Raw genomic sequence first — 19007 nt, 5'->3', positions numbered from 1 at the left:
CCTGATGTCTAGGGAGTGAGCACGAAAGTCGGATAGCATAGAACTAGCGTGAATGGGCATTCAATGGTCAGTGGAGACACAGTGGGCCAAAGGGCCTGTTTCCATGTCATATTTTTCAATCAATCAACATTTTTAAGAATGTGTAGGCTCCATAAACCACAGTGCAGGAAAAATCAAAGTCCATAGTTACACCCCACAGTTTGCATTGTAGTGCACATGAATTTCTATTTCTACACTATTGTGTAGAAATATTGATGAAGGAAAGATGAAAATCTATCATAGAATCAAACAGCGAGGAAATAGGCTCAACTTGCCACGCTGACCAACACTAGTTCCACCTTCCTGCATTTGGCCTGTATATCCCTGTAAACCTATCCTATCCATGTTCCTGTCTAAATGTTTCTTAAAAGTTGCGTTAGTACCTGCCTCAACTACCTCCTCCGACAGCTCATTCCATACACTCACCACTCTTTGTGCAAGAAAGTTACCCCTCAGGTTACTATTGAATCTTTCCCCCCTCATCTTAAACCAAAGTCCTCTTGTTGTTGAATCCCCTACTCTGGGCAAAAGACTCCATGCATTTAACTGATCTATTCCTCTCATAATCTTGTACACCTCGATAACATTATCATTCGTCCTCCCGCACTCCAAGGAATAAAGTCCTAAGCTGTTCAACCTCCTTCTATTGCTTAGGCCCACGAGTCCTGACAACATCCTCATAAATCTTCTCTGCACCCTTTCTAGCTTGATAACATTTTCCTTTATCATTCTTTCAATGTTCTCAAGGCAAATTTCTAGTGCCAAGTCATCACTGTACCTTTGTGTAGAGGTTCAATCCAACAGCAGTGGCCAGCGCAGTGCTGGTTGCAGTTAAGTACGCAACGCCTATTTGTCTAAACAACAAAGGGAAAGAAAGCTTGTTCAAAATGTACCTCATTTAAAAACAAAGTATATATATTTCATCTTCCACACCCATTTCCAACTGAGGCTTGTGCAACTACCTGCAAGGAACAGGCTGTGCATAACACACAAGGTTCATTTCACATCCATATTAGAGTCAATTTACAGAGGGCCAATTAACATTTCAATCCCACTCATCTTTGGGATGTGGGAGAAAATAATATCGGTGGGGGGATGGACACAAAGTGCTAGAGTAACTCAGCAGGTCAAGCAGCATCTCTAGAAGAAAAGGAAGGGTGACATTTCGGATTGGGACCCTTCTTCAGACCGACCACAGACACTGACCAGAAAGGTTTAGAAGGATATGGGCCAAACTCAAGCAAATGAGACTAGTTTAGATGGCGCATCTCAGTCGACATGGACGAGTTAGGTTGAAGGGCCCGTTTCCATTCTGTACGACTCCATAACCCCTGCAATACCTACCAAGTGGCCAGCCGAAAGGATAATGTGAATTTAAAGCCAAGATAAGATCTATTTAAAAAACTTGAAACTTGAGGGGCACAAAATGGCGCCCAAAACGTGGCGACTCATTGAAGTCTAATGCCTGAAATCTGTAACGTCCAGGTTCGGGAGCAGCTTCTCCCTTGCAACCATCAGGCTATTAAGCACGACAACCTGCATATAAGCTCTGAACTACATAGACTTGGGGCCATTATTTTTGCTTGTTTGTTATATATATATTGTATTTATTATGGTGTTTACAGAGTACTATATTTACATATGTTTGCAAGTAAGAATGTCATTATTCTGTTTCAGGACATATGACACTCTTAAAACATAAAAACACTTGACTCGTGGCTAATTAAAGTCTACTATACTTACACTACAATCGTTGCACTATTGTGCTTATTTATGATTGTGCTAATGTCTCATACAATTTCATGGAATTAATGTCAAACTAAGAATTTCACTGTATCGAGGTACACGTGACAATAAATTACTATTGAACCATTGCATTGCAATGAAGAATGGGCACTAATTATCTGTCTGTCTGTAGATGAGGCCACCCAAGAGAGTAGGAAAGGGAAGAGAACATCGCAACACTCGTTTAATTTGACAAAGAACAGGACAGCTGTGCTGAAAAAATCCAAAGCTGATCTGCCAAGTCCAATAATAGCAGCACAAGATGTCCCATTTTCAATGAATAAGACCAACCAATTTTCTGGCTGCGTTCGTAGTTCGCTGCTTGCGGATGAACAAAGAGGGAGTAAGATACAACCGAATTAGAACTGAAGACTTACTTTGTGCTAGATAAAGAGCCAAAGCACTCACTTTGCAGTTATTGGCGATGCAGCATTTCTATTAGTGTAGTTGACCAAGGCATTGAATGACTGATTCACCCACTGCCAAAATACCACAGCTGGAACAGACCTGAAAGGAATGCAAGAACAATTACCGGTGATGAATTAAGCTCTTGCAAGTAGCCTAAGAAGATAAGGCCATAAGACATAGGAGCAGAATTAGGCCATTCAGCCCATTGAGTCCACCCTGCCATTCAATGAGGGCTGATCTATTTCCCCCATCGTAAATTACCCGTTGTAAATTACCCAAGTCCTATGCTATCCGAATCCTAAATTACTCAAGTCCTGAACTACCCAAGTCCTGAACTACCCAAATTGCCCAAACTCTAAATTGCCCAAATCCTAAATTACCCAAATCTTACCTGTAAAACTGTAGCATTAAGCCAGTGATTGCCATGCCGCCAGGGACTTGAAATGACATTCGCCCAATTAAGTTCATCCTGTCTCCGCTGTCGGGGTGGAACGCAGAGTCGTAGAGCTTCTTTGCGTACAGCAACTGTTCCTTGGTCGTACCCGGGAGTAGAGTGCCAGCTCTGGAAAAAATAAAACAGAAACAACGCGAATCGTCAAATTTTCTCTTCACACTTTTGCCCCATTTGACTGCTGGGCAAAATATGGGTCACACTTGAGATCGGTAACCCTACAATCTTTGCTACGATACCCAATTCTCAAGCAACAAGACTTCCATTTACATAGGAAAAACCCCCCCAAAATGCTGGAGTAATTCAAACCATGTTTTGTTCCCAAACTATGCTGCGATGCATCCCGATAAAATGTTTTCTACGTCGCATCTGTAGAAGTTTGTGAGGATTGTTGGGGACATACAAAGTTCCTACGCCTTCTAAGGATGTAGAAGCATTGATGTGCTTTCTTGGCCGTGGTTTTGATATGGCTGGTCCAGGACAAGTGGCTAATGCTATCTACTCCTAGAAACTTTCAACCATCTCTGATTCAGCACCGTCAATATATACTGGGATATGTGTAATTCTTACTTGCAGTAGCACAATAGGTTTGTAAACATTGTACTCAATAGGTAATATAAAAAACAAATTTTAAAAAGTTCAATAAATTAAAAAAATATTGTGCAACAAAAAAACAAACCCCACAGGCCCCGAGTGCAACCCAGGCCATTTGTAGTTTGGAGTTTAGTTGGAGTTCATGGCGTTCAATAACTTGATGGTTGTTGGGAAGAAGCTGTTCCTGAACCTGGACATAACCGTTTTCAGTTTCTAAACTTTCTTCCCGAAGGCAGGAGTGAAATGAGAGCGTGGCCAGGATGGTGTGGGGTCCTTGATAGATTTAGACCAAAAAAATGATAATGAGGTAAAAGAGGAAGTAGAGGGAGACACAAGAAACTGTACACGCTGGAATCTTGAGCAAAACACAAAATGCTGGAGGAACTCAGGGTGTCAGACAGTATCTGGGGGATAATGGACAGGCGAAGTTTCAGGTTTGAAGAAGTGTTCCGACCAGAAACGTCACCTGTCCATTCTCTCCCCAGACACCTCCTGAGCTGCCGAATTCCTCCAGCACTCTGTGTTTTGTCGAGGAAGTATTAGAATGGACGGTTCAAAATTGGGAGATTTTGGAGCGCAGCTTAAAAAAGTTATTGGTGGGTGATTTGAGAGGTTAGGACAAAGGCAGTTTAGACTTGTTAGCGATACCGTGTGGAGACAGGCTCTTCGGCCCACTGAGTCTGGGCCAACTAGCGATCACCCCATACACTAACACGATCCTACACAGGAGGGATAATTTTACAACTTACTGTAGCCAATTAACCTACAAACCTGTACGGCTTTGGAGTGTGGGAGGAAACCGAAGCACCTGGAGAAAACCCACGCGGTCATCGGGAGAATGTACAAATTCCTTACTGACAGCACCCGTAGTCAGGACCGAACCTGTTTTTTTGGTGTTGTAATGCAATAACTGTACCGCTGCACCACTGTGCCACCCTGGCAATGTAAATGGATTGCGGAGGCAAAAGACAAAGACAACAGCATTCACCAAGAGTTGTGGCCCATCCAAAATTAGAATCATCACTTCACATTTAAAAAATAAAATCATGATTCTTTTGATTTTTTTCCCCTCTGCTATTTACAAGTTCTGATGAAGGTTCTTGACCTGAAACACTTCATCAGTTACTCATCCCACTGGTGCAGTCTGACTTACTGAGTCATTCAATCATTTTCTATTTTTATTCTATTTACAAAGATCCATGTTTGCTGAATTTAACTTTCAAAATTCTGCCACGATTCTCTTTTGAGGCAAATGTCTTTTTCTGAAAAGTTTGTTCGTGGAAATGATGTGACATTTTCAAAGAGTTAGAATGAACGTAATGGGCCCAATTGGCTTCCTCATGGAGTGTAACCATTCTATGAATGTAAGTAACTGTGCGGGAAAAGCAGATCAAGCCCAAATCAAGGGCACAACGGATATACAATCAGAACCTATTTCCCAGGACAGAAATATCAAATTTAGAGGGCATTGCTTCAAGGAGAGTTTAAAGGAGATATGCGGGGCAAGTTTTTTTTTTTTTTACACAGACGGTGGTGGGTGCCTGGAACGAACTAACTAACTAATCATAACTTGCAATAAAAATCTTTAAAGAGTAATATTTATGATTTTATTCCCCAATTGGTCAGTCAGATGGTCCAGTAAATCTAAAATTTCCAGTAGTCATGGTCACAAGACTTGAGAACGTGTTGTTTGCATAATACATCATCAAATATGTGCAAATGAAATTCAGCAGGAAGGTCATTTACACAAAGTCACAGGTAAATGGCAAAGGACTGAAAGCAAGGTGAGAATTTATTCAAGCGGGAAAACTGTTATTATCTCGAATGCATTGCCTGAAATGGAATAAAAATGAATTCATAATTAGCTTTCAAAGGAAAACGGAATAAACACATATTGGGGATAGAATGAAGAGATATGGGGAGAGGAGTAATCACAATCAAAGAGCCAGCACAATAGGGCAAGTAGCCTCCTCTGCTGCTGTGGTCTATTGTAAAATAGTTCTAAAGAGTCATACAGCACGGAAACAGGCCCTTCAGCCCAACTTGACTATGCTGACCAAGATGTCTCAGCTACACTAGTTCCACCTACACATTTTTAGCCCATATCCATCTATATTTTTCCTATCCATGTACTTGTTCAAATATCTTTTAAATGTTGTTATAGAACGTTTGTTTGTACCTTCTCTGTGTGACCACATAGGTTTTCTCTGATTGCTCCAGTTTCCTCCCACACTCCAAAGACATACAGGTATGTAGGTTAATTGGTTTCAGTAAAAATTGTAAATTGGCCCTAGTATGTAGGGTAGTGTTAGTATGCGGGGTGATTGCTGGTTGGCGCGAACTCGGTGGGCTGAATGGCCTGTTTCCGCGCTGCATCTCTAAAATCTACAGTACATCAATAATTCCTAACCACCCACAGATGTTGCCTGACCCGCCGAGTTCCTCCAGCACTTTGTTTTCACTCCAGATTCCAGTTTCTGCATTCTCTCATCACTACATGAAAAGAGAGCTTCATCTTAAAAAGAAACTTTGTGCACACTGATTGATTAGGATATGGACTACACTGCTGGAGGGGAGATAGATCTGGATTAAAACGTGGCATTCAAAGGGAGGTGGATATCTAGTTGCATATGTGTGTGTTTTGTGTGTACGCATGTGTACGTATGTGTGCGCGTGTGTGTGTATATATATGTGTGTGTGTGCATTTGTATGTGTATATATGCACACACTGAACTTTTTTTCTCTCTCTCATTGTTATATTGTTTATAGTGTACTACGTTTACATATTCTGTTGTGCTGCTGCAAGTAAGAATTTTATTGTTCTATCTGGGACATAAGACAATAAAATACTCTTGACTCTTGAAAATACAAAGATCTGCAGGGCCACCTGGGAGTGGCACTAATTGGATTGCAGTCTCCCAGAGGCAATACAGAGCTGATGGGCCGAATGTCCCCCCATCTCCTAAAATGACTGTGTTTCCAGAATATTTTAGTAGATCTGCTAAAAAGTCACTTTCCTTTCTCTTTCCAATGTATGCTTTAGGGTATCTACTGGTGATTGTGGTAACGATAGACACAAAGTGCTGGAGTAACTCAGCGGGTCAGGCAGCATTTCTGGAGAAAAGGATGGGTGACATTTTGGGTCGGGGCCTTTCTTCAGACACCCGACCCAAATCCTCACATACTTTTTCTCCAGAGATGCTGCCCGCCCCGCTTTGATAGACACTTTATGTCTATCATTGGTATAACCCAACATCTGCAGTTCTTTGTGTCTTCATTTTAGCAATGGTTGTATCTTGTTTTGTGGCCTTATCAAACTTTTCTAGTATTTTAAACAGCTGTAAACCGGGTTTGCCTAACTGGAGTTTTCTTTAGCTTTTTAAAGTTATTTTCTGGTACTGCGTGGGAATCAAGTTAGATAATCTATCCCGAAGGAAAGGATAGGTTGATGAGATCATGGTGGCAAGGCATATAAACAGCTGTGTGAATTTGCAAGATTTTGCCTGCAAGAGAGATAAGTGGCAGAAGCAAAACCTGTTCCAAATCCTGAGAGTCGAAAATATTATCCTGGCAAAAGGCATCCTTGGCATCTGTCATTTGAAAAGGACTGTGCCCTATCAGGAAAAATGAATGACAGCACTCTCCGTGGGAATGAGGGGGGTAATTCTGTGAGTGAATAAAGCAGGGACATTAGCAACAAATTAGCAGAGTTATTTTGAGGATAAAACACTGTGGGTAACCAAAGGAAATTGGACAGGGTTTCAAGAAAAAAATTACGAGAACTGTGAAGAAGGGTTTGGATGTCAAGGGCATCTAAAAGGACTGTATGGTCATTTCCTCACATGACCATTAGATATAGGAGCAGAATTAAGCCATTCAGCCCATTGAGTCGACTCCACCATTCGATCATGGTTGAACTATTTTTCCTGCTCAAACGCATTCTTCTCCTTTCTCTCTGTAAGCTTTGATTCTCTTACTAATCAAGAACGTATCAATCTCCACTTTAAAAATACCCAATGATGTGGGCTCTACTGCTGTCTGTGGCAATGAATTCCACAGTTCACCACCCTCTTGCTAAAGAAATTCCTTATCTCCATTCTAAAGATACATTCTTTTTTACCACCGTATCTACCTATGGGTGTCAGGGGTTATGCGGCGAAGGCAGGAGAATGGGTTTGAGAGGGAACGATAGATCAGCCATGATTCAATGGCGGAGTAAACTTGATGGGCCGAATGGCCTAATTCTGTTCCTAGAACGTATGAAATTATGTTAATTTCAATGTGCCGCTTTACTAGGCTGCAATAATAAATTACGTACCTGCATCTGTCCACCAGATCCTTTGCCTTATCGAGGTTTGCATTGGATACACCCACTGTGCGTGGGTCTGTGATGTTGAAAAAGTGCTTTAACCGTCCCATGAAAGTGCTCTGATTCCATCTCGGGGCGTCAATGTTAAATTTACTGAGATCCATCATGTTTCCTGCCATTGTTCAAAATCTGGAAGAGAAAATGTTTTCAAGGCTTTAATTTCAGAAGAGCTAAGCTCAAGCAGTTTAGAAGATCATAAGACATAGGAGCAGAATTAGGCCATTCCGCCCAACGAGTCTGCTCCATCATTCAATCATGGCTGATCTGTTTTTTTGCTCCAAACCCCATTCTCCTGCCTTCTCCCCATAACCTTTGACACCCTTAAGGGCCTGTCCCATTTAGGCGATTTTTCAGGCGACTGTCAGAGTGGAACACACACACACACACACACACATCTCTTCCTTCACCAGCCCATTATGCAGGCGGGGGACAGGGCAAGCGGGGGGGGTGCTGTCTGAGTGAAATTTACACGGTGCAAAGCCAAGGTGATACAGACAAGGTGAGCACGAAGGTTGGCGCTGTAATTAAGACGGTGAAAGCACAGTGTACGGGAAGGGTCACGTAAGTCCTTTAAAAGAGAGAGGGGAGAAGGGGAGTGAAGGGGGGTAGAATGGGGGAGAAGGAGTGGAGACAACTTTTAAGAAGCCAGAGATACACGGCTGTGAAGCTCGGCGGACATTTAATATTACCTTTCGGTTCACCTTGGTTCTGAAACTACTGCTTACGGTTTTTTCCCCCAATGAGCCAATGAAATTCACCGGTCAGCACCGGCTACAACCTACGAGAACCAACGCCAACCTTCAACCTCCTGGCAACCCACTTCCACTGCACCTACGGCACGAGAATTCTCAATACTCTCCATGGCGGCTTCATTGTGGTCGCCGCTAATGTTTCAACAATATGTCAATCGCCACTTTAAAAATACCCAATAACTTGGCCTTCACCACAGTATGTGGCAATGAATGCCACAGATTTACCACCCTCTGACTAAAGAAATTCCTCCTTATCTCTGTTCTAAAGATATGTCCTTTTATCCTGAGGCTGTGCTCTCTGGTCCTGGACTCTCCCTCTACCGGAAACATCCTCTCCACATCCACTATCTTGGCCTTTCATTATTCGATAGGTTTCAATGAGATTTCTCCCTCATCCTTCCACACTCTAGCAAGTACAGGTCCAGAGCCAAACACTACATGAGAGCAACCTTTCCCAAAGTTAAGTTTATCAAACACCAGACAGATTATAAATGTTTTCTCTCTCATTATCCTCCCAGATCAAGCTGCCATTGAAGGTTCACTTGGTTCACCTTGAATTCTCCAATTTTAGTTAACTAACTTACAAACAAATCTTTTTTCCTTCCACCCCATCCTTCAACCCTTCCCTGCACAACACCTGGATTCCCAGGCTCAATAGGAAGAAATGGAGAGACTTCCATTGACATGGCACGGTGGCGCAGCAGTAGAGTTGCTGCCTTACAGCGCCAGAGACCCGGGTCCGATCCTGACCATGGGTGCTGTCTGTGCGGGAGTTTGGACGTTCTCCCTGTGACACGTGTAAGTTTTTTCCGGGTATTCTGGTTTCCTCCCACACTCCAAAGATACACAGGTATGTAAGTTAATTAGCTTTGGTAAAATTGTAAACTTGTCCTCAGTGTATGTAGGATAGTGTTAGTGCGGGGGAAACTCACTGGTCGGCACGGGTGCAGTGGGCCGAAAGACCTGATTCATCACCTTAACCTAAGCTCACCTAAACTCTAAATATGACGCCTTTCACAAGCTCATGATGTGCCCGATCTCCCTGCACTTGAGAAGTTCATCGATTGTAATCAACATTGTGGAAAGCACGGCAGCAATTTTTGTTTTTGGGTGTTATTTTTTAATTGGCCTAACAACACCAGGCATTTCAGCTGTGTTACATGACCCAATGTCAGCAGCTCCCACTACCAACTGTTGCTGAATTTAGAAGGAGACACAGCAACTTCAATTTAATCCTAATACTGCACCAGGAATGCAAACCTTCCACCCCCAACCGTGACTGCAAATGCAAGACGTCTCCCCAACTCGCACTGTCAACCTTGTGGCATCACTTTGAGAGCTGCTTATTTTAGCCATGGGATCACACAAGGTTAACTCTGCCCCCATCACTACCAGCAGCAGGAGGATTTACATTTCATTAGTTTGCACTGAATTTAAATTCCTAGCCCTGATATGCAGAAACTCAAGATGCAGCGTTTAAGATGTTTTTAGATAGGCACGTGGATATGCAGGGAATGGAGGGATATAGATCATGTGCAGACAGATGAGATTAGTTTATCTTCATAAGTTCATAAATGCACATTATAGGAGCAGAATTATGCCATTCAGCCCATCGTCTGCTACGTCATTCAATCATGGCTGATCTATCTTTCCCTCCCAACCCCATTCTCCTGCCTTCTCCCCATAACCTTGGACACTCTTACTAATCAACAACCTGTCAATCTCAGCTTTAAAAATATCCAATGACGGCCTCCATTGCAGTCTGTGGCAATGAATTCCACAGATTCATCACCTTCTGACTAAAGAAATTCAATAGACAATAGGTACAGGAGTAGGCCATTCGGCCCTTCGAGCCAGCACCACCATTCAATGTGATCATGGCTGATCATCCACAATCAGTACCCCGTTCCTACCTTCTCCCCATATCCCTTGACTCCGCTATCTTTAAGAGCCCTATCAAGCTCTCTCTTGAAAGTATCCAGAGAACCGGCCTCCACCACCCTCTGAGGCAGAGAATTAAACACTCACAGCTCTCTGTGTGAAACAGTGTTTCCTCATCTCCATTCTAAATGCCTTACTCCTTATTCTTAAACTGTGGCCCCTGGCACTGGACTCCCCCAACATCAGGAACATGTTTCCTGCCTCTTGTGTGTCCAAACCCTTAATAATCTTATATGTTTCAATAAGATTCCCTCTCATCCTTCCAAATTCCAGAGTATACAAGCTCAGCCGCTCCATTCTCTCAGCATATGACAGTCCCGCCATCCCTGGGAATTAACCTTGTGAACCTACGCTGCACTCCCTCAATAGCAAGTATGTCCTTCCTCAAATTAGGGGACGAAAAATGCACTTGATACTGCAGGTGTGGTCTCACAAGGGCCCTGTACAACTGCAGAAAGACCTCTTTGCTCCTATACTCAACTGCTCTTGTTATGAAGGCAGAGCTGCCAACTCTCACACATTGAGCGTGAGAATCACGCATTTCACCAAATTCTCACGCTCTCACGCTGATCACAGAATTTCACACGCACTGTCGTGAGAAATTCTGTGATTAACGAGAATTTCAAAACTAATATCAACTGAATGGGCCGTGGATGTTGGAGCGTCAAGGGGGAGGGAGGGATGGAAGCAGAAGCAGCAGTGGGGGTAGATGCGGACGGGGAGCCGGGGCTGGTGAGTGTTTGCCGGGGTGGCGAGTTGCTCGCTGCAGCTCCGACCATGGAGCAGCTCAGTGAAAGAGTCCCGGGCTGTCGGAAGCGTCGGAAGCGTTGCGCCGCTGCCATGAGAGTCTCTGTGCCGAATTCGCCCTGTTGACCGGCAGGGACCAGGCTGCGGCTCGGTGCATCCTGGAGGACAACCAGAGGCTGCTGGAAGTAGGCACTGGGTGGAAGTGGTGGAAGATAGTGGCCTTCAAATGGGGGTGGTTGGAGAAAGCATCCTGCTTGCCTGCTAGATTTTCACTTACTGTAACGGCAGGAAAAATGTTCCCGATGTTGGGGAAGTTCAGAACCAGGTGTCACACAGTTTAAGAATAAGGCCTCCTCCTGCACCTATTTTCTATGTTTCTAAGGGGTAGGCCATTTAGGACTGAGATGAGGACAAACTTTCTTCACCAAGAAAGTTGTGAATCTGTGGAGTTCTCTGCCACAGAATGCAATGGAGGCCAATTCACTGGATGTATTCAAGAGAGAGTTACATTTAGATCTTGGGGCTAGCGAAATCAAGTATTATGGGGAAAAAAACAGGAACGAAGTGCTGATTTTAGATGAACAGCCATGGTCATGTTGAATTGCAGTGCTGGCTCGAAGGGCCGAATGGCCATTTCCTGCACTTATTTTCTATGTTTCTATGCTTGAGTATATGGCAATAAAACTCAACCACTTGATTTTGAAGCATTCATGCATGGTGGAGGTATAATGTAGTCATAGAGTGATACAGTGTGAAAACAGGCCCTTCGGCCCAACTTGCCCACACCCACCAACATGTCCCAGCTGCACTACCTGCTTTTGGTCCATATCCCTCCAAACATGTCCTATCCATGTATCAGTCTGTTTCTCGAATGTTGGGATAGTCCCTGCCTCAACTACCTCCTCTGATAGCTTGTTCCATACACCCACCACCCTTTGTGTGGAAAAAGTTACCCCTTAAAAAGTGACCTTAAAAATACTTCAAACAAAAAACATTGAAATCATACTTCTACAATGCACTAAAACATGATTTTAATACATCAAACTTCAAAAAGCTCCTCCTATCCCTCCCCCCACTTGGTCGCTCCACTCCCATGCCGGGTACCCTCAAGGCCAGTGATCGCTCAGCCCCACACGCGGCCCCTGGTTCAGACTGAGAACACTGCCAGATGTGAGCGGGGAACTGATGCCAGTTGTCCGTGATGCCTGGATCCCAATGCTCATCGCTTCATGTTTCGGAGTTGGCTAATGTTATTGATTTGTAATTAGCCTGATTTGTAATTAGTTGACAAAACCTTAATTTATTAATCCAGAATATCCAGGGGGATGGGACATGTGTAATATTAAAATGACATGCAAGGTGTTAGGCTGTCTATCACAACATACAGCCCCAATAACCCATTATTTCCTTCAGTTAAATATTGGGAAGGTAGCACAATTGTCATTTGCCACTCAACTATTATGTTTGTTTACCTCACTGACTATTTCTACCCCCCCCCCCCCCCCCAAATTCCTTTGACAGGTTGAATAGAAATGTCCCCAATCTCATTGTTTTATTCATTGAACACATAGCTGAACATCCTCAACGAGAGTAATCAGATGGAAACTGATTCAGATGCAATGTTTAAGAGCTTGTTCAAAGAAGGGGCATATTTTAAAGGAATGACAGAGATACTTGCAGGGGAATGTGTGAGGAGGTTATTATTTGTCTTTAGTTTTAGCTTGAACCAGGACATCTGAAGATTCAAAGTTTAATATAGTAATTGTGCTGATACTGACTCCAATCAACTACATAAATGAATATCATCCATTCCGGAGGTTTTATTTTTCTGATGCCATTTAAACTTCACTTGGATTTCAATCACTTCAATGTAAAAGTAATTGGGAATGGGGAGCATTGGAACAGAAAATTACCCTTGGTACATATTAACTGTAATATAATAATGTATGCATGTTGGTAGGTGCAAAGAAAACAAAGATCTTTTTATCATTGTTGTGTTTTGAATACCACAGAAAATATTATGTACTCTCAAGATCACATTAAATAGAATATTATTGCTTAAATATATAGTTATTGCACTTTGCTTTTCGGAAAAGTCGCAGCTGAGAGGAAGACAGCAAATTACTGAAAATATTGTGGGTGAAAATAACTTCAGGACAGTTTGTTAGGAAAATGAAGGAAATGGTAACAGAATACTTATACAGCTGAGTGAGTATAATTTTATGGATGAGAAATTGTGTTCAACCAATTGATGACTTCTTTGACAAAGTAACTAGCATGTTAGATAACAAGAAAGCCATTGGATGGAGCAAATTTTGTTATATAAAATTTGGTCCATGAAGTGCCCTATAAAAGATTACCGCATTAGATAAGCACCTGTGGACTTGAACGTAATAGGTTAAGTCCAGGGGGTCAGATCCTGGGGCTCTATGTGTGGACCAGATATATTGTCAGTGCAGAGGGGCTAGGAGCAAGGCCATGTGTGCATCCAGAGTCAAGGTCTGGAATAGTACTAGGTGTGCAGTCAAAGCTGGGACAATGGGAGTGTTCAGCACTGGGAACCTAAGCAGGTAAGCAGCTATGATCAGGGTAGAATAGGGGGCCAGGGGTAAGGCTGGACTCGGGGTCAGGAATGAGAGAAGGTATGCAACTGGAGTCAGGGTCAGGAGTAGTACCAGGTGTGAAGTGAGACCCAGGTTGGTCAACATGGGCCAAGTGCCTGATTATAATCTGATTTCCATACATGAATAAACTAAGATCATTCATGTGCTGCACCTGTTAATCAGAGCCTGGCTCTACTGTGGAATGTAATTAGGAATGTAATTTAGCCTAATCTTATTCATAGCTAATCCAATTTAAAGCATAAATATTGCATTCAAGTGTAAGTTAAAAGACTAGCTACAGTATGCACCAGATTGCATAATTTCAAGCTGAAAAATGCAAAAACTCTGTACCAATGGGAGGGGGGACACCCCCCTCCCATATGCTCCCCCCCCCCCCGACCCCCTCGGGCTTGGTCTCTCGCAATTTCTCACTCCCAACTCACACCCAATGTAGGCAGCCCTGTGAAGGCCAACATGCCATTTGCTTACTTCATTGCCTGCTGTACCTGCATGCTTACTTTCATTGACTGATGAACAAGGACCCCCAGATCCCGTTGTACTTCCCCTTTTCCCAACGACACAATTTAGATAATAATCTGCCTTCCTGTTTTTGCTACCAAAGTGGATAACCTCACATCTATTCACATTAAACTGCATCTGCCATGCATCTGCCCACTCACCCAACCTGTTCAAGTCACCCTGCATTCTCATAGCATCCTCCTCACAGCTCACACTGCCACCCAGCTTTGTGTCATCTGTAAATTTGCTAATGTTACTTTGAATCCCTTCATCCAAATCATTGATGTATATTGTAAATAGCTGCGGTCCCAACACCGAGCGTTGCGGTACCCCACTAGTCATTGCCTGCCATTCTGAAAGGGACCCGTTAATCCCTACTCTTTGTTTCCTGTCTGCCAACAAATTTTCTATCTATGTCAGCACTCTATCCCCAATACCATGTGCCCTAATTTTGCCCACTAATCTCCTATGTGGGATCTTATCAAATGCTTTCTGATAGTCCAAGTACACTACATCCACTGGCACTCCCTTGTTCATTTTCCTAGTTACACCCTCAGAAAATTCCAGAAGATTAGTCAAGCATGATTTCCCCTTCGTAAATCCATGCTGACTCGGACCGATCTTGTTACTGCTGTCCAAATGTGCCGCTATTTCATCTTTTGTGATTGACTCCAGCATCTTCCCCACCACCGATGGCAGGCTAATTTTTGTGCTTCTCCTCATCTCCTTTCTAAAGGTACATCCTTTTATTCTGAGGCGTTGGCCTTTGGCCTCACCCAATAGTCTCAGCATCTTGAACGGCACAGATAGTTTGGGCCGAAGGGGCCTGTTCCTGTGTCGTATTTTTCTATGTTCTATTTTCTATAACACAAAAATTAGTGGAGTTGTGAACTGAAGGTTGTCGAAGGCTACAGCAAGATATACATCAGTTACAGATATGAGTGTTTAGGCTGAGCTACTGTGACGTGTACTTTCAGAGGTCAAATGTAAGGGGAAAGTATACAAGTAAAAATACAATTTTAACTTAAGGGCGACACAGTGGTGCAGCGGTAAATTTGCTGTCTTACAGCGTCAGAGTCCGGGGTTCGATCCTGACTACAGGTTCTATCTGTACCATTTCTCCAGGTCCTCCAGTTTCCTCCCACATTCCAAAGACGTGAGGGCTTGTAGGATAATTAGCTTCTGGAAATTGTCCCTAGTGTGTAGGATAAAACTGGTGTTCGGGGCGATTGTTGGTTGGCATGGACTTGGTGGGCCAAAGGGCACGTTTCCACGCTGTATCTCTATACTAAACTAATGCAAGACCTTTAACAGCCTTGATGTACAGAGGAATATTAAGGTACAAGTCCATAGCTCCCTGAATGCAGAAACACAAGTAGATAGAGTGGTAAAGAAGGCATATGGTATGCTTGTCTTCAACGGATGGGACATTGAGTATGAGAGTTTCGATTTTTAAATTGGCATACAATTTCATCAAAGGTTAAAGAAGATAACATATACATACTCACTAAAGAACCAGAAGAGACTTCCTTTAGCATGGAACAGTGCAAGTACAGTGGCAAGCTTCAACTGGAGCCCATTTTTAGCAAATTAAATAATCAAAGGAAAAAAAGACACAAAATGCTGGAGCAACTCAGGTCAAGCAGCATCACTGGACAATGTTGCCTATCCATGTTTCACAGAAATGCTGCCTTACCCACTAAGTTATTCTAGCACTGTGTCATATTTTGTAAACCAGTATCTGCAGTTCCTTGTGTCTCTATTAAACGTTCTAATTGGGTTTATGAATTTTGCGGAAACAAATCTGAGGAAATATTTCCACAAACGACACGATTAGAGGGCATGCCGATTTTTTTGAGACTTTTGGAGATGCAGCTTGGAAACAGACCCTTCAGTTCACCGAGTCCACGCCGAGCAGCGATCGCCCGTACACATTAGAGACAATTTACAAAAGCCTACAAACCCAGGTTTGTAAACCTAGGTTTACCTACAAACCTATACACGTTTGGGATGTGGGAGGAAACTGGAGCAACTGGAAGAAACCCACGTGGTCACAGGGGGAACGTACAAATTCCGTATAGGCAACATCCGTGGTCAGGATTGAACCCGGGTTTCTGATGCTGTAAGGCAGCAACCCTACTGCTGCGCCACTGTGCTGCTTTCTCAATGTTATTAATTTAAACCCAACTGTGATTGGATTGCCATGTCTCAATAACCTCGCAGCACAGTCAGTGAGGCGATAATCGTAACAAGGTCCATGTGCAGCTCAGAGCCTTCTTCCCTCACAGTAAACGACCGCCATACATCCATGACCGGAGTTTCTATGCCATATCAATGTTTCCAATCCTGCCCCTGCTAAGCCTCACTGAGCCAGAGACTCGGGGTTTGATCCTGACTTCGAGTGCTGTCTGTATGGAGTTTGCACGTTCTCCCTGTGACTGTGTGGGTTTTCTTTGGTTTTCTCCCACATCCGAAAGAGGTGTGGGTTCGTATGTTAATTGGCCCTCTGTAAATTGCCCCTAGTGTGTAAGGAATGGGCCAACTTAGAACCAGTGTGAACGGGTGATCAATGTGACGGGTAGTCAACGCGTGGACTAGTGGGCCAAATGTCCGGTTTCCATGCTGTGTCCTTAAAATAAAATAAATAACCAGCAATGCAAAGAAATGCTAAAGGAAACAACCTAAAAACATAGCAAATCAAGATTTCATTAAAATTACAGGTTTAATGACTGATCAGAGTTGCACTTTCGTACAATCCCTTCCCCAATCTCATGAAAAGGAACTCCATGTCTTGTTTCCAGGTGTCACATAGGACCTCAGAAGATGATCAGTCACTACATAAAAATGGTCCAAGGGCAGCATATAAACAAAAATCTAGACTTAACCAAGTAATTGATAACTTTTTTTTTACTGAATGTGCCATCTCCATTTTGATCTTTATCCCTCTATTAACAGTGGTGGTACCAGTTGCCTTCATGCCCTGCTCTGGAATTACCTTCCTAAATATTTGCCGCTGTTACCCTTCCTTTAAGAGACTGCTTATTTCTTTCATCAGCTGTTTGGTTAACTCTCTTAATATCAGACAGCATCTCTGGAAAATATGCATACGTGACATTTTGGGTCGGCACCCTTCTTCAGACATCGGTCCCTAGTTCATAGTTTTAGAAGGTGTTCTGTAGTAACTCAGTGGGTCAGGCAGTATCTCTGGAGAACTCCAGCACTTCGTGTCCTTTTGGGTAAGATGTTGGCATGGACATGGTGGGCAGAAGGGCTAGTTTAGTTGATAACGGAACCCGTTTCTGTGCTGTACAACTCTATGACCAGGAGAAAGCGTGTTTTTCAATAATAAAACTTGCATATTTATCGACAGCTCAATGGAACATTATACGACATTTGAAGCTTAACAGGTGGTGGGTATAGAGTTGCAAAGAGCAATTCAATCAAGCAGTTGTGATTGCCTATTAAATAGTTTATTAACATTACCAGAGATTGGAATGTACCATCTGAGATGGACACCCTGTCAACTTTGAATCTTTGTGCATTTTGGACAAAATAAAATTTTCGACCTCTTTTAAAATTGAATTTTTGAGGCAAGTACACTGTTACTAAGTGAGCCATTGGTTCAAAGCAATAGAGCTTAAACATTAGTGGTCTGGCTTGCATTAGACTTTTAATGTACTGATGAAATTACATATCCAAATTGATTCTTTTTTTTACATGTATGTGCCTGCTATTGAAACACAGATAAGTTCATTTGGTTTTCTGATGTAGTTTATGGATTCAATTCGGCACAGTGCCGCAGCTGGTAGAGCTGCTGCCTCATAGTGCCAGCGAGCCGTGTTCAAGCCTGACTACGGGTGCTGTCTGTACGAAGTTTGTACGTTCTCCCTGTGACCACGTTGGTTGTCTCCGGGTGCTTCGGTTTCCTCTCACATTCTAAAGACATACAGGTTTGAATGTTAATTGACTTCAGTAAATTATAAGTGTGTAAGATAGTGCTAGTGTACAGGGTGATCGCTGGTCGTTGCAGATTTGGCGGGCAGAAGGACCTGTTTCCATGCTGTATGTCTACATTTGAAAGTCAAAGAGACATGCGGGTTTGTAGGTTAATTGGCTGCTGTAAAAATCACCCCGAGTTTGTGGGGAGTTGATGAGCAAGTGGGATAGCATAGAACGAGTGGGAATGGGCTGAAGAGCCTGTTTCCATGCAGTATCTCTTCCCATTCTAGATGTGCATGCATATACTCAGGGCTCACACCTCATTACGATCACGAGTCTGACAGGCAAGACATCTGCTGACATAAAGGATTCGAAGGTCACTGATGCCTACATATGATGAACACAAACATACTGCTCCTCCCGAGAGAGGACCAGTAAAAAGATGTACTGAATAAGCAAACCACAATCAAACTGCATGGCTAATACACCAAACATGCACCTGAAGGTAATGTCTTGAACATTAAATTAAAGATCAACTTAACTGCTCCATTCATGAAAATGCAGTATGCGATTTGATTCATGGTAAAACATCTATCTGTTTCACTTCTTTAGGAGCACATAAACATGAGCTAAAGGAAAGTGGTTAATTTATCTGAATGGCCAAGGACAAATGCCCATCGGGTCAAAAGAGGGTTATTTAGCAAAAGGAGAGAAATAACCACCTCTCGGATCCAAGAATCATACAAGAATCATGGAAATAGGCACTTCAGCCCAACTCATCCATGCTGACCAAGATGCCCCATCTACACGAGTCCCATTTGCATGTGTGTGGCCAATGTCCCTTTAAACCTTTCCTACCC

General features: G+C 43.0%; 1 protein-coding gene across 4 annotated transcripts in view; it reads right to left on the bottom strand.

Annotated features, from left to right (window-relative positions):
- The window catches only part of sfxn2 (sideroflexin 2), a 56085-nt gene that overhangs the window by 33462 nt on the left and 3616 nt on the right, over positions 1 to 19007 (bottom strand). For all 4 annotated transcript variants that reach the window (XM_033034039.1, XM_033034040.1, XM_033034041.1 and 1 more), the window contains 4 exons: positions 7596 to 7775; positions 2624 to 2794; positions 2233 to 2331; positions 818 to 893 (listed from right to left, as the gene is read on the bottom strand). In XM_033034039.1, the coding sequence (XP_032889930.1) occupies positions 818 to 893; positions 2233 to 2331; positions 2624 to 2794; positions 7596 to 7765 (516 nt within the window). In that variant the 5' untranslated portion in view covers positions 7766 to 7775. The remainder of the gene's footprint in view (positions 1 to 817; positions 894 to 2232; positions 2332 to 2623; positions 2795 to 7595; positions 7776 to 19007) is intronic.

The sequence above is a fragment of the Amblyraja radiata genome, chromosome 15 (genome assembly GCF_010909765.2).
Source record: "Amblyraja radiata isolate CabotCenter1 chromosome 15, sAmbRad1.1.pri, whole genome shotgun sequence".
In the NCBI taxonomy this organism is placed as follows: Eukaryota; Metazoa; Chordata; class Chondrichthyes; order Rajiformes; family Rajidae; genus Amblyraja; species Amblyraja radiata.
The sequence above is the reverse complement of the archived record's forward strand: the minus strand, read 5'-3'. Positions and strand labels throughout refer to the sequence as shown.